This window comes from Pteronotus mesoamericanus, unplaced genomic scaffold (assembly GCF_021234165.1).
Source record: "Pteronotus mesoamericanus isolate MK-2021 breed Mesoamerican mustached bat unplaced genomic scaffold, CSHL_Meso_final scaffold_137, whole genome shotgun sequence".
Classification (NCBI taxonomy): domain Eukaryota; kingdom Metazoa; phylum Chordata; class Mammalia; order Chiroptera; family Mormoopidae; genus Pteronotus; species Pteronotus mesoamericanus.
Genome location: NW_026555306.1, coordinates 4,008,142 through 4,023,923, shown reverse-complemented (window position 1 = coordinate 4,023,923; position 15,782 = coordinate 4,008,142). Strand labels below are relative to the sequence as shown.

At 50.2% G+C, this 15,782-nt stretch overlaps 1 protein-coding gene across 1 annotated transcript in view; it reads left to right on the top strand.

Annotated features, from left to right (window-relative positions):
- Window positions 1–2,533: 2,533 nt before the first annotated feature.
- The window catches only part of ZC3H4 (zinc finger CCCH-type containing 4), a 37,396-nt gene continuing 24,147 nt past the window's right edge, over window positions 2,534–15,782 (top strand). The window contains exons 1-2 of the mRNA XM_054588645.1: window positions 2,534–2,542; window positions 2,666–2,822. Of these exons, the coding sequence (XP_054444620.1) occupies window positions 2,671–2,822 (152 nt within the window). The 5' untranslated portion in view covers window positions 2,534–2,542; window positions 2,666–2,670. The remainder of the gene's footprint in view (window positions 2,543–2,665; window positions 2,823–15,782) is intronic.

Genomic DNA, 15,782 nt, shown 5'->3' with positions numbered 1-15,782 from the left:
CCTTCAAGATGTGATCTCCCGCTGGTGCCATCTCTGAAGCGTCACAGGCCATCCCACAATTCTGGACGGCCACTGGCTTTTAGGTAACAAGGAAAACAAAAACACCAGCAAATCTCATCAGGTAAGATTTTTTTCCCATGCTTTGACAATACCAAGCCCTTCTGACATTCTAGATATTACTTGGACTTACTACTTAATTGTTGATTAGGGAGTAGACGTGGTAAAGTTATGGAAGATTCTTAAGTTTCAAATGATATTTGTCCAACAGAAAATACAACCTGAAAGACATTAACCAGTTTTGTATCAAACCCTCCAACCTGGTTCCAGCATTCTTTCCTCCTCTCTCCATACCTACCCGTTCCTCAAGTTCATTCCTTGAACCAGCTTTATTTTTCTGCTGGTTCTCTCAGTAATGAAAATAATATAATTGATGCATGTTCACAATATTTGTACGTGAGGGGCATGTTTTTAACCTTTAAAAAATTTTACTGTGAAAATAGTAAAGTCCAGGGGTGGTAATGCTGGCAAAAATGGGGCAGCCAGAGGGAAAAATAACACCAATTTCCAACAAGTGATTATTTCAATGAAGGTGAATTGGTGACCTTTCCCGTTGGAAAGGATCCATTGTAATCAATCTGCCACCAGTGGCTGGGAAGTGGGACACTGGATGTGTGAGACCTGATTTACACTACTTGCCTGAGTTCAGTCCCAAGCTACCATTTCAGGTGACGAGGAAGTGATGCTGGGCCCGTTTTCGTCACTTGGTGTGTCCCATATTAAATACATCAACATCTGGGATTGTGGCCAGTCATCTGGCCTTCACAGAACCCACGAATAATCCAAGAGCTAATTCTCAGAAGAAGAGGTCATGACTTAAAAATATATACACACATATATATATTTTATTTATTCAGAGAGGTGAAGGGAGGGAGAAAGAGAAGGAGGGAAACATCCACGGGTGAGAGAAACATCCACCTGTTGCCTCTCTCACATGCCCCGACCAGGACCAGTGTGCAACCCAGGCATGAGCACTGACCAGGAATCCAACTGGTAATTCTTTGCTTTGTTGATGACGCTCAACCAACTGAGCCAGGCAGATTAAGACGAGGTCATGCCTTTTTATAAACTCCAGGGTGAGTGCCTTCCCAGAGGTCCATAGACTAGTCACTCCTAGGAGGCAATCGAAATCTAGCTATGGTTTAAAAAAAATCTGTGATGCTTATGGCAAATCCTAGAACCTTGAGCCAAATACTTAAATACCAGGTTCCGTCTGCACCCATTAAATGGGAAGAACAATAGCTCCACAGAGTATAGCTGTGAGGGTCAAAGGATTTTACGTTCTCATACTGTACGAACCTGGCTAGGGCTTCCAAATAAAGCACTTGAGAGCCTTCCACCTACCACGCACCAGGTTCTTAAACTCCACCAAAGCCCGCCCTCTTGCACCGCCCAGGGATGAAGTCACTGACCGAGGTCCCTAATGACATCATCTGCCCGCCTGCCTGGCTCCATCCTCCCATTCTCCGGAAACCTACAACTCCAGCACCCGGCCTCCGGCTTTAGGTTATTTTTTTCTCTCCGTAGCCCGAAATCCTTCCCTCCCATCCTTCCACCTAAAACTTCCTACTCTTCCCTCCTTCCCTCAAGCTAGCAATTTCCGGTTCTTTCCGCATCCTCTCGAGTGAATTACTTAAAATCGTTTGCTCTCTTATTTAATCGCCTCTCTAGCCCGCCCTTGAGCTCCTTCCTTCTAAACCTCCTTATCCGCGCGCGGCCTCTTTCGACTGTTTCCGCCTCCTGCCACCCACCCCGACGCCGACTTCGGCTCTTTACGGATAACCTCAGTTCCTTGTTTCCCAGTCCCGATCCGCCTCGGCTATTTCCGGCTCCTAGGGACCTCCTGTTTTTCTCCCTAGCTCCTCCCCCACCAGCACCTTCGGCTCTTTCCGCCTGTCCCTGTCTCCAGCTCAGTTCTTTTCGGCTTTTTCCGACTCCCCTCGGTCTCACTCTCTCCCTTCGGCTCTTTTCGCCGCCCTTCGGGAGAGCAGTCCGTACCCTCTCTCCTTCACGTGACGCGGCCTCCGCCTCCCAATTCCCCCTCCCACCCCACCCTTCCTCCCGCCTTAGCCTCCCAGCCTGTCCAGGCTACGCCGCCATTTTGTGTGAATTTCTGACTGCGGCGCGGGCCGGACAGCCAGGGCACCGAGGGCGGGCAGACAGACAAGACAGTCGGCCCGTTTCTCTCTCCCTAAAATCCTTTTTTCTTAACCCCTCTCGCTCGCTCTCCTCTTTCCCCCTTCCCCCTCGCTTGCTCCATCGCGCGCGGCCCGCGCTAATTACACCCAACCACCCACCAGTGTCCGTGTACCCCGGGTGTCCTACTCCCGGGCCCGCGGGTGTGTGTGTGTGGGGGGGCTCTCGCCCCAATGAGGGCCCCTTGCCCGTGAGCGAGTGACCCCCAGGAGCGGGCTGCGGAGAAAGCAGGCGGCGAGCGGCCCGCCGAGGCCTAGGCCGCGCGGCTTACGTGGAGGTCGGCGCAGAGGTGATTCCGAAACCGAAAAAATATATACCTGTTCCTATCAGGAGCCCTCAGAGCTGAAGTGTGCCCCTCCCGCCACGCCCAAGCAGTCCTTTTTCGTGCATTAACATCCCCTCCCCCCCAAAGGAACTATGGAGGCCGCGCCCGGGACCCCCCCGCCGCCGCCATCAGAATCGCCGCCGCCGCCATCGCCGCCATCAACGCCTTCGCCTCCTCCGTGTTCCCCCGACGCCTGCCCGGCCACCCCGCACCTCCTCCACCGCCTCCCGCTCCCTGACGACAGGTCAGGCCCCCGGCCCGGCCGGGGCAGCGTCCCCGGGGGGAGGAAGAGGAGGAGGAGGAAGGGGGGCGGCCGCCATGTTGGGCCGGGCCGCAGAGGAGGAGGAGGAGGAGGAGGAGGAAGGGCGGGGTCGGTGGGTGTCTCTCGCTCGCTCGCTCTTTCTCGCTTGCTTTCTCTTCTGGCCTCATGCGTTTCCCCCCCCTCGCGGCGTTCGCCCGCTCTCCCTCGCACTCGCTCTGTCTTTTTTGGGCGCCATGCTGAGGGGAAGGTGAGGAGGCGCCCCCCGGACCCCCCGCGCCCGCCTGCCCGCCCTGGGGAGGGGGCGCCGGGGGGGGCTGCGGAGGCCCACGGGGGGTCCAGGCTGCCCCAGCGCCCGGACCTTGCAGCCACGGGCCCGCCTGCCGGTCGCCTGGCTTCAGGGAAAGGGTGGGGGGAGGGGCCCCCGGACCCTTTTTCGGGGAGATCTCGAGCAACAGCCCCCGCTCTTGGGGATTTGGAGTTGGGGGTCTCCCAGCCCCCGGCAGTATCCTTTCTCCTGGGGGAGGTGTGCCCTGCCCTACTTGGAAAGGTATCCTAGTTTTCTTAGGAGGCAGAAAGTGGGGTTCGTTCAGTCCTTTCTCCATCCTCCTAGTGGGGGGGTTCTTTGGGGGGGCTCTTGCAGTATTTTTTTTGGCGGGAGGTGTTCCCTGGCTATTCCCTAGAGGGCAGAAAAGGTGGGGGATCGCTAGCCCCTTTGATGGAAGCCCTTGCCTCTTTTGGAGAAGACCCTTCCCCATGAAAGGGAGGGGTCTTCTCGCTTTTTTTAGGTAGGTGATGCGGTTTGGGGGGGAGGGCGGGGAGCGGGAGAGGTTTGGTTTCCCTGCCATAGAGGGGAGAGCAAGTCGGTCCCCTCTTCTGGGGCTTCCTCTTCTTTCGGGCTAAAATACGGCGCCATCCCTTCCGGAAGAGAGAACGAGGCTTCCTTGTGCTTTGGCAGGGGGTGAAAGGGAGCGCCCCCCCTCGCGTTTATTAATTGCGAAATGGGCTCGCCCCACACCCTTCTGTGGAGGGCGATAAAGGGGCCAGCCCAGCGCGTTTCAGGGCGAGGTTGGGGCCCCGTTTCCCCTGCTCCAGCGCAAGGCTGGGGTGCAGGGTTCGCCCACTCTTTCCTGGTGGGGCAGGGGAAGCGTAGCTAGAGAGGGGATTTGGAAATGGAAGGAGGGTTTCAGCTGGCAGGAAAGCGAGTCTTGGAGGGAGCCGGGGGTGGGGAGGGGAAGAGAACCCGCTGGACAGATGGCTGCCCCGTCGCTGCCTGGGCTGGGGAGCCGCTGAGGACCCCCCGTCGCCCCCGACAGGGGTCTTAGCTAGGGCCTCCCCGCCAGGCACCACAGCCCCTTCTCCCCACTCCCACCTCCCCTTTTCCCTTTCTCCTTCACAGACCATACTTTGCCTTTTAAAAGAAATGCCACCCACATTCAGAGACACAAGTGCAGCAGTTTGGTGAGCTTTTACAACAATTTTTTTTTTGTTTTGTTCTGTTTTGTTCTAATTAAATGTATCGTCCTGGGAATCGCAGCCCATCGCAGCCTGACTCCAGTTCCAGGAAATAAACAGATTAGCGAAGGTCTGTTCCGCTAAGCCCACGTTGGGCTTCCGGGCCCCCCTTGGGGGCAGGTACATTACTCAAAGGTGCTTACAGGCTTTATTCGACCTCTAAGGAGTTCTCTTATGTCAGAAGTGTATGTCTTACAATGGGTTGGGATGGTAAGTAGCCTCTTTTATTGAGTAATTCAATTATCTCCCTCTTTTTGTCCCTTTCCTGCCTGCCTTCCTCCTCGCCTTTAGATCAAAGTGATGCTTGAGAGAGTAAATTTATATGTTCAAATCAGGATTCTAACCCTGTTGAGCCCTTTTAGACTTGCACATCCTTTCGATGCTTAATGTTTAAAATTTGACGTACACAGTTTTCTCCAAAAAAAAAGTGTGTTACTGTAACATGACAAAAACCTATGTAAAAGGCCCATGTTTTCAAGCCCTTGATATCCCTCTTGTCATTTCAATTCATTGCTTTGTCTCCAGCCTTCATCTTTGAAGAAAGTGGATACTTCAAGTCCATTTGTAGGAGACAAGGTTACTGAATTTGGTTTATGATACTTACATTCAAGTTAAGGTTCTCCCTCCCCTCTGCCCCACTCCCCCCCCCCAAAAGATTGTGGTTCAAGTAGATCCGATTTTCTTATTTTACTCCAATATCTCTTATGGTGATGGACGTTTAAATTAAGCAAGTCATTTGTAAAGTACTGTTTAAGCACCAAATCTGTAAAGTGTGTCAATACCCAGTCTCCTCTCCTTGTCTCCACTGTTCTTTGTTCGAAAGCACATGCCTGACGGTGAAAAGTTGATACAAACGTGTTACATGCCCAGTCATGGTGGAGAGAACACTTCCTTCAGCTCTCAGTGCCCCCTCTCCTACGAGTACAAGGAAAAAAACAGCAACAGAAATGACTTGCAGAACCAAACACTGTGCTTCTGATGTGTTTTACAAGCATAAGTTCTCCTGTTAAAAGACAAAAACACGTTGAAGTTCCGTTTTCCCTCTTGCCCACTTTTGGTCCCTGACATACTTTGTTAGAGAAAGCTTTGTAACACACAGCCCTCTTCCATTCCAAGAGATCCTGTTTCCTTTTTTCCATTCTTAAGAGGAGAAAAAGGTCACATTCAGATGAGGAAACGTGTAAATTGCATTTAAATTGCAATTCAGTGGGCCACTTGTTCTTCCTCTCAGTGTGCCCACAACTTCTGGGAAGTGATGCTCTTAGGTGTGTAAAGTCAATTGTGGGAGGAAGAAGTGTCCAAACAGTACAGTATCCTGCAAAAAAATGTCTGAAGCACAAACTGAACACACTGTCCAGTGCTCAGGGTCAGCTGAAAAGGAATTGCATTTAAAGTTTCCCCTCCTTTGTGAAATTCCTCCTCCAGGAGCCAAGTGCAGAAACTGGATGCTAACAGATGAACCTTCCAAGTTTCAGGAGCTACTAAGTTGTGGAGGGGTGCTAATTTAAAAACTACTTTGAAATGTTAATGAAATGGGATTTCTTTGTCAGTGAAAATTTGAGCAATCATTGAATTTAAAAATATTTCCCTAAACATTTAAAAAGTGCTCAGGCATATCAACACAAGGGTTTATTGTTTTTTTGGTCCTCAAAGAAATCTCATGTATCAAATCCAAGAAACCCCAGTAATTATGTCAAACTGTATTGTGGTAGCCTTTGTTTTTGAAATGTCACAGTACTGCCTTTTTTCTCCCCAAAACTGATGTACCAGTGTTAGTTAAAATTCAAATTAATGGATGGTGCAAAAAAACCCAAAAAAACAAAAAAGGGTGTCACTCAGAATCCCTGATTTAACAGCAACTCTCATACACTTAGAATCTTTAAAATTTTCATATTCTCTGGGGAGAGTTTAAAAAGCAAATAAAAGTCTCCCAGGAGAAACAAAGTCATTTGTGACCAGGAAAACATGGACATTCTGGTTCCTAAAGCCCTTATTTTTTTTCTTACTCTGCTCAAATTTGCTTTTCAAAAGGAAAAAAAAAAGAAGAAAAGGATTCCCCAGTAGGGCTTTCTAACTCACAGTCTGTCCTGTCTCCCAGATGGGGTTTCAATTTGCTCTGAAGGTTTAAATTTTTAATTCTTGAAAAGCCAGAATTTTTTTTTTTTTTTCTTTTACGTAGAGCTATTTTTGAGAGCCACAAAGGTGGCTTTTCATTTGCCAGGAAGGCTGATCCCAAGGGAAAATTGTTTTGCACCTGTGGAAATGAAGGCTTTCCCAGCTGTTGACTACCTGGGAAGTTAGAGATGAGTGGTTGACTCTGAATTTGTGTGTTTCTGTCTAGTTGAATATAGACAGGTTCATATTGGGCTGGTTCAGTAGTTTATATTTAATAATGCCTCGACCTCTGCTCCTTTTTGTTAGATATCTTCCCTTTGCTGATAAGGAGAGAAATGAATGTCTTAGGGTTGCCTCATTCTGTTAACATTTTTGTGGAGATCAAATCCCAGAACCATCTGGTATAGGCCAGATCCGGTTGCAGTAAATACCTTTATGGTGAAGATTGCTACTGAAACTATTTCCAAGCCTCTGTGGATATCTTGTATTCCAGAGAATCTAATTTTGGTCCCTGTGGACGAGATCTTCCAAGCACGGGAGCGACTGGTTCTGACCCAGGTTAGGAGGTTTTGTGACGGAAACTAATTCAGTGCGAAGAGTGAAATGGCTGAGTTTCTGAACGAGCAAGGCACTTGTCTGTACCATGGCAACATTACTGACACAATGAGGAGAGAAAAAGATGGTTTCTGATATTTCTAGCAGTTGGTATTTGGTAAGCTGATTCGAGGACCCATAGCAGCAAGTTGGCTCATACATGGAGGGGATCCTGTCAGAATAAATGGTTTGAGGCTGGTTTTGTGATTAGAATCTTACAGAAAGAGTGGGAAAGCTGCCTCATTATCAGGGTGGCGTATAACGTTCATTTGGATAAATTAAGATGAGACATTGTTGGGAGGAGGGAGCCAGATTCCGTGCATTTGGCCTTCTGAATATCAGCCTAGTCTTTGCTGGAGACCTCTTGCTTTTGGTAGTTCACCAAGATGCAGTCTTGAAGACAGTGTGCAAGTTTTTTTTCACTCCTTTAGTAACAATAATGAGGTTACATGGGCAGTTTTTAAATAAATTCCTGAGTCGGTCACTTGATGGCAAAATGAACGTTGCTGCATCCTGCCGTCGGGACAGTCTCTAGCAGAACACAGGTTATTTGCCAGGAGCATAGTTTCCTTCTGGTCAGATTGCTCTGGATAGAGGATCCGGTATTTTTTTTTTTTTTTTTTGTCATTTCATATGTGTGTGAATTGGTGACTCAGCTCCCTATTTGTAAAGCAAGTGGTGAGATCCTCCAAACGTCGGTGGGGCAACAGAATGTGAAGGAACGGAGTGGACTTTGGAGGCAGATGAGCTTGCCCAGGCCTGGCCCCGCCTGTGGAGCGCAGTGGGCACAGATAGAGCGCCCACCTCTCAGAGTCATCGCGGTCGGACAGGCATGTGCAGGACACCCACACAATGCCTGGTGTCCAGTGAGTCTTGGTTTCTTTATCTCCCTGCTGTCCTTCCTAGAGAAAAATTCTAAATATCATTTACAGTCTGATATGTAAACAGAAGAAAGAATAACATCTGTATTTTTGAAGGAAGGCCGTTTATCTTTCACTTAGTTGGGTTCTGGTCAGCCTATAAAATTGCAAGGAGTCTACTGGGGTTGAGGCTAAGTGGAAGCCATGTTAGGGCATTTGTTGATTGCATAATGCCCTTATTATAGATGCTAGGACAGTCATGCTCTCTTGAGCTCATGCTGACTACCTTCCTTTGTTCATCTTTCGCACTTAGGATCTGAGTCAGTGCTGCGGCCTTGGAAGGCCTTCTGAGAAAGCTGGGCCCTAGCGCCTCACCCACTGCTAACTAGTCACATCACCTTATGCAAGTCCTTTACCCTGTCCAGAGCCTCTTAGAGAAGCGAGCCAGGTCTGCCCCAGCTCCAGGCCTGGTGATTTGGCTGAGTCAGTGAAGGTTTTGTTCATCCATTCAGCAGCCAGGCCTGTCCCGTGATTTTCTTGGAGCAGAAAAGTTTTTGGCATGTGCAAGGAACCCTTCTCTCCTGAGGACTTTATTTAGAGTTGGGCAGAGGTTGGTACGGTCTTTACCAGGCCTCATATTTCCATCCCACGTCTGACCTACGTTCTGCAGCTTCTGGCCGTGGTTGGAGGGGCTGCTACTTCTACAGCTCCCAATACCCAGCTGCAAGGTAGTTGCCTTAAAAATGAGTTGTGAGGTTAGACTCGGTGGCTAGATCTCAGGCAGATCCATCTGAAAATATTGGCTCAGCAGCAAGCTCAGCACCTGGTTTCCTTGTCCCAGTTGTTCCTGTCTGGGGGTCCCAGAAACTCCAGGGATGTAAAGCTGAATACGGCACAGACGCTGCCTGTTCTCGCCACACCAGGGCTGGCCCGCCTACGGTAGACAGAGGGTGGGGAGTGGTGGACAGCCGTGGACGTGGGAGTCAGGCAGACCGCAGTTACTCGCCTTCTAAGTCAGCCAGTTTCCTGGCCTTCCGAAAGGTGTGACTGTGCCCGACTGTCATGTGAAGATCAAAGATTACCTGCCAGGGGCCTTCTGAGTGCCTCTGCATTGGCTCACGTCAGCTCTATACTGAGACACTGAAACAGGTGAAGTCACTGCCCAAGGTCAGAGAGCGAGCAGGGCAGGAGGCAGAGGTGGAACCCTGGCCGCCTGGCCGCGGAGTGGAGCTCTGCACTCCGCTGCTGCCCAGGATCTGGTATGGTGTTTTTCAACCTGCAGCGTGCAGCCGTAGGAGGATGTCGTGTCCATGTATTGATTTGTCTCCTGTATTTGAAAATAAATGGAAGGGGATAGAAAAAGAGTGCAACAAAGGCTATGTGAAACTTCTGAGAGAAACGTAGAGGAGGGGATGTGAGTCAAGGTCAGAGTTTGAGAGCCACTGCACAGGATGGGGCAAGCTGGCCCTCGCGCCAAAAAGCCAGCCTGCCCACCGCGTTACTCTGAGTAAAGTTTCATCGGAACACAGACACTCTTATTTGTGTCTGTCTTCTGTGGTTGCTTTTGTGCTAAAGAGTGGAGTTGAGTAGTTGGGACAGAAACCGCCGAACCTAAAGCACTTATCTACTCTCCGGCCCTATAAAGGACATTTCCTGGCCCCTGCACTGGTATGCTGGGCCTAATGCCTGGTGTGCCTGCCCGCAGCTGTGGTCGTCATTTTTGTTGTGGTGGTGGAGGTGGCAGAAGAGAATTCCCTTTAGAGTTGGCCCCTGAGGGAGCGGGATGTGCTGACCGCCCCTCCGGGGGCTGCTGTGGCCCCGTCATCCCCGTGTTCCATGCCTTCCAGTGGACGTAGACGCCTAGGCCTGGGCTTTTGAGCCTTTAAATCGAAGGGATTTCCATTCATTAGAAGTAACTGGAGACTCTTGAAGCCCAGTGTAGAAGCGAATCTCAGCTAACATCCCTGCATGGCCTGACTCAAGGGAGCTGGGCTCAGAGGCCAGTGACACTTGGCTAAATATCTTTTGCAGGTGGCTTGGAATATTGCCCTCCTCATTTTCCTAACGGACAGCAGGGCTTAGGTTTCCTTGGGATTCCGGGCCCTGCCATTGCTCGGGACACCAGAACAATCCTGGGAACCGCATTCTCAGCAGGTCGAATCCCTGGGGTGGGAGGGGGAGGCTGGCAGCCATGGTCACCTGTTCGGCTGGTAGCCTGATCATGGATGGTGTCTCGGCAGCCACCCTCTGGCCTATCAGGAAGCCCCAGGAAATGCTGGTGAATGAGTTTGCAACTACAGACATCCCCTCCATGACCTCATGCGAGTTTTAGGTGACCCAGGTTGCTGCCAGGGAAATGGTCCAATGCCTATGTTAATGAAATTGACAAAGGGGGCGGGCTGCTGAAGTTGGTGTGTGTGTGTGTGTGTCGAATAAATCCTGAGCAACCACCCAGTCTTGTACCTGGCTCTGCGCTGGGCCCTGACAAACTTGGGGTGACTGCCAAGACCCCACAGGTGACCAGGAATTAATAAAGAGTCCTAGACAGATAATTGCAGTTCTTATTTTTAAGATTTAAAATGTACTCTGTTTCTTCAATCATGCCATATTTTAATAGGTATACAGTGCTTTCAGTTGGCATCAGTTTATGAGTTGGTTTTGAGACAATTCATTATTATACCAGCTGGGATGATTATAGATCTCCCTGTTCCTTTGGGGTGACTGCCAGCAGGAGACAGGTTCCATTCTGTCCCAATTTGTGTTGCTGTGTATATCCATGTAGCAACACAGCGCCACCAGCTAATAACAATGTTACCATATTTGCCATGGAAATCAGGTGTTCCTTTCTGGTGCACTTGCAGGCCATTATTTGCTGAATGCTCCTGCGCTTTTGGCCAGTGGAAACATTGTGACGCTGAAGGCAGACCTGCAGCAACTGCAGCTGCTGGTTTGTTCCAACTTCCGGCGAAGTACCCTTGCAAAGAACCAGTTGCAGTTCTTCATGAGAAATTCTGTAGTGATGTATAGAGTCCTAGGCCAGGTGTCTTTTAAGAGGAAAACATTAATACTTTGTCTTGCCTGAATGGAACTAAATTGACTGCTCTGAAAAAGTTATAAATAAGGAGCCGCCTTAGCTCACAAATTAACCGGTTAGGTTTTCCTCTCTGGAATAATAGACATCATTTGTCCTTGGAGACAAACCACCATCTTCCCAGCTTTAAGCAGTCTGAAGCATGGTTGGCATGGGAAGGTTAAGAAACTCTTCGTTGCTGAGAAGCAAATTTCAGAGGTTGATTGACAGGAGAAACTTGGATCAGAGAGATACCTTTATCAAGCACATGAGCTGTTTTGAGGAGTGAGAGTGGAAGAATAGCTACTCGGGCAAAGACTATCACACTTTGACTCAGTGAGATTCTTTTCTCTTTTTAAGATTTTATTTTCAGAGAGAGGGGTGGGAGGGAGAAAGATTAGGAAATGTCATTCTGTTGTGCACGTCCCAACTGGGGACCTGGCTTGCAGCCTAGGCATGTGCCCGGATCAGGAACCAAACTGGCAACCTTTTGGTTCCCAAGCCAGTGCCTGATCCACTGATCCACACCGGCCAGGGCTGACTCGGTGAGATTCTTAGAGCAGGACAGGTTTTTCTCAGTCAGCTTGTTTGAAGCTCTACCGAAATGTCCTGTTTAAGTGGTTTGTGTGCTTGGATGAACCCCAGGGCTGATGCAGTCTGTGGGGGTGAAGGATTCCCTCTAGCGTTTAGGGGACTTTGAATTTCCCTTGGAGTCTCATTACTTTCTGTCCATCTTGGGATAAGTCCCATTTGGTTTTTCACCAGGGCTCCTTGGGCCTTTCTGTGCACCTCTTATTCCCGCAACTATCCAAATGTCTTCGGTCAAATTTGTTCAGTGCCCCAGTTTGCCTTACTCATTGTTGGAAGGACTGTATTGGGCTTATGTCTGCATAAAGATAGTTTTTACTCTGAAGCATTTATTCTGGGCCAGGTTGGTGCTAAGCCTTTGCGCATGTGCTCTCGGGGAATCCTTCCCACAGGAGTTCCATCCGTCCATCCACTGCCTTCCCTTCACAGCTGAAATGCAGAGTGTTTAAGGACCTTGTCCGGTGTTTTCGTACTTCACTTTGGCAGTTCTTGGGATACTGTTTTGTTTAATTTGTTTTCTGCATGTGTCTTATTTTTTCCAACTCACTTAAAAATTTGGGGGGAAGAATTGTGTTGTCAGTTGGCCTGATGAGTAAATGACTCTCCTTCAGGCAGTTTCCATTTGCTTCAGTGGTGGCAGATAAGAACTGGACCGGGGGTTAGAAAGTCCTAGACTCGGGTTTCAGTTCTACTGCTTCCTGCTTTGACCCTATTGGCAAAATTTCTTCCCATTCCTGAGCCTCAGTTGGCTTTTCTGTAAAGCGGGCAACTAGTGAGCGAATCACTGCCGAATGGGTTTGTGAGTGGGTTTCCGTGGGGGTGAGCGGAGGTGGGACTTGCTACCGCACACTCGGAATGAATAGTTTGGACTACACTTGGCCTTGATAAGACCCTGAGGTACCCAAGCAGGTGTTGTAGTTGAGGAAGCCAGGGCAAGAGAGGTGAGGCCTTGCTGAGGAGGGCTGCCCCCCCCGCCCGCCCCGGCGCCTGCCAGGACTCCAGCTCTTGGCTGGGAAACGGCCTTCTTAGGACCGTTCTCTCTTCACCTTGCTGAGATTGTCTCTGCTTAGGGCATCTGTTTTCTTATTATGGGAACTTTCTAACACAGTCAAGAGAAGAAATACTTTCATAGATTGCCACGTACCCATCACTCAGTTTCAACGGTGGCAAACATTCTGCCAGTTTTGGTTCATCTCACCTCCATCTCCCTTGCATGTTTTAAAGCAGATCCCAGATCTTACCTCAGTTCACCTGTAAATTCTTCAGTATGAATCTCTAACTTAAAGATGTTTTTTAACATTACCACAAAACCATAATCATATCTAACAAAAATAACTGAAATTACTTAATATCTCAAATGCCCAGCCCGGGTTCCGATTTCTTCGCTCCCCGCACACTGACTTCTGGCGGTAGGTGCGTCCACATCCGGGCCCTGGCACCGGGCAGGCCCTCCTGCGCGTGTTGAATTGAGGCGTTGGGGGTGCCGGTGGGTGGGCTCCCCTTCTCCTGTGATGGGCCTGTGCTGGCAGCCCTGGGGGGTCCGTGATGTGAGCACGTCACCATGGAGACGGTGCCATGTCACAGAGCCAGTTATGACCACAGCTGAGAATGCTGAGGGAAAGGGAGGCACAGAGCCATTTGCCCTTCCTTGGTTTCTGGTCAATGAACCTAGGTTGTAAGGACACTGAAAAACATGTGCAAGACCCAGAGGTTTATTTCAAGAATTTCCTGCCTCTGAAAATCCCTCAGTGAGGTTCCCCTCCCTGGGGCTTCTTCACATCCTAAGCCGAGGGAAGCTGTTGGGACCTTCCCTGGGACGAGCCCTGGGCTGATTTTTTTAAAGGGAAGCCTTCGCTCTTAGTGAAGGACTGTCCCCCAGGGTTGGAGTCGGGGCTCCTGGACTTCTGCATTTAGGCCTGTCCTCAAACATTTGAAGAGGCAGAGCGTGCTTGTAATTTTTGTAATTTTGTCCCTCGTGAATGGATCATTCAGAGCCTACTCAGGCGATTTGTTGAGAGTTTGGGCAGTTAATGACCATAACCCTGACCTTCACATTAACCTAGCCGCCTCTTGTCAAGGGCCCTCATGATCTTCAGGTAATAGTCACTGCTCCCATGAGTTTCCATCTTTCCTTCTTTGTTATTTTCTCCTTTTTTCCCCCTTTATTTTATTTTCTTGTTTTTTCTTGTAAACCAGGTGGATCCACAAACCCAGGCCCCTTTGAGCTTCCATCCACCTCTTGTCTAGAGAATTTCCGTGTCATCAAGCTTTTTCTCTCAGGCACGTCTGTTCCTTTTCCCTGGGGTTCAGCTCTCCCAGTGGTCAGCCACTTGGTTGTTTTCTGGTACCACTTAGATTAGAGCTGAGAAAGGGGAGATGCCCATTTGTCGGTTTCAGCAGGATTTGTTGGGAGCAGCCGGTGCCTGCACAGTTGGATCAAGAGAAGTGAGACCTTGTTGGTGGTCCCTAAGGGAAGCGGGCTTTAGGTTTTCATTAGAGAAAATGCTTCCCGGGGAGCATTCAGCCAGTAATTCAGGGCTGTCTGTGCAGAGGCACACTCATGCTAGCTGGTTCTTAAAACCAGCAGCTATTGTTTGGTACTAACTCTGTGCCTGCCCCCATGTCAAGGACTTCATCCACGTTACCGCCTTCAGCCCTCGCACGCCCTTGAAGCGGGTGCTGCAGTTACCCATTTGGCAGATGAGAAAACCAGGGCTGCAGCCCTGTGCACCGGGAGCACACAGGGAAGAGGGAGAGCTGGTTGTGTTACTTGGTCTGCAGGAAGAAGCCAGATGCCCAACCCTGTAGGCTGGTGGGCGGGACCAGCCTACTTCAAAATGTGTTAAAAGTGCTGTTTTTGTTACGCCCCTGGTATGCGATGAGCCCAGCATGCTTCTGTGTCCTGTGGAGCTGGCTGAATAGGCATTCCTAAGAATGGGCACTCAGATCCCATTCTTTGACCCGAGAGGAGGAGCTGGCTGTCACCATCTCTGCGAATGGAAACATGAATGCCCCAGAAGCTTAGCTCAGGAGGAGAAAGGCAGAGCTGACTCGAGGCGAGATGCTGGCCGCCTCCCAGTTCCTCCCCAGCCGCCTGTTCCAAGCTGGTCTCCCGCGTGGGTGGTTCCCTGCCCCAGGGCTCTGGCCCATCGGGAGGGAGTGAGAGAGTGTCAGGGTGCTGCCGCGGGAATCAGGCGGTCTCTCCCCAGGCCGGTGCTGCAGAGTTTCCCCCGCCTGCTGCTCTCCAGAGGGCTTGGCGGGTCTTGATTGAAATGATTAGCGCAGTGGGGCTTCCCCCACTTTTCTTGGGGGATTATGTCACAGTCTGTTAAGCGTGCTCCCTTGGTATTTAATCCCGCTCTGACATGGATTTTGCTGGCAGCCTGTGAAGTGGCGCCGCTTAAACCTGGTTGCTGTTTCGGGGAGGCCACCTCTGCAGTCGTGCCCGTGGCCCGCAGGGCTTCTATCCTCCGTCCCAGTTGGTTGGCTTTTCTTTCTGTTGAAAAGAGTCTGAAGAAAATAGACCCTGGACATTTAGCTGGGACTCCCCAGTGGCCGCAGAGGGCACCCTCTCAGTTGACCAGAGGTTGGCCCAGGGCTCCGAGGAGTTTGAGAGCACGGCGTGGCCAGATGCCACTGAGAATGCACAGTGGTCAGTCGAATGTCACCTTCCCAGTGTCCCCTCCAGTATCCTGTTCCCCTTCATAAATCATCAAGAGGGGTTTTTTTTTGTTTGTTTGTTTTAACCCATTTAATTCTCTCAACTCTAAGGAAACAAAGTTTCAAGTATTCACTAGCCCTTTTGTAGAAAGTTGTGGGAAAAGCCATATGGTAGGTTCTCACTGAGCCCAGATGTAATGGGGCTGTTAATAGAGGTCATGCAGAGAAAACCCCTCTTTGGTTGAAAATCTTTGTGGGGTGGACCTGTCTTGATATCCTCTGGAGTGAAGGGCTTTCTTCTGCAGTCATTCTTGATGATGAAGGCATTGAGTTGCTTGGATGGGCTTTTGCGGTCCTGCCCCCAGGTGTTAGATGTAAGCGGCCTGTGCGTTGGCCCACACCAGCGTGCCGTGGCAGGACAGGGGTGGGGGCCTCCGTGGACACTGGGCAAGGCCTTCTCCTGCCATGCCGTGGGGTTCTTGCCCAAGAGTGGGCGCAAGGGAGGGAGTGTCGGGGTGCCAGTCACCCCGGCTCAGCTGTCTG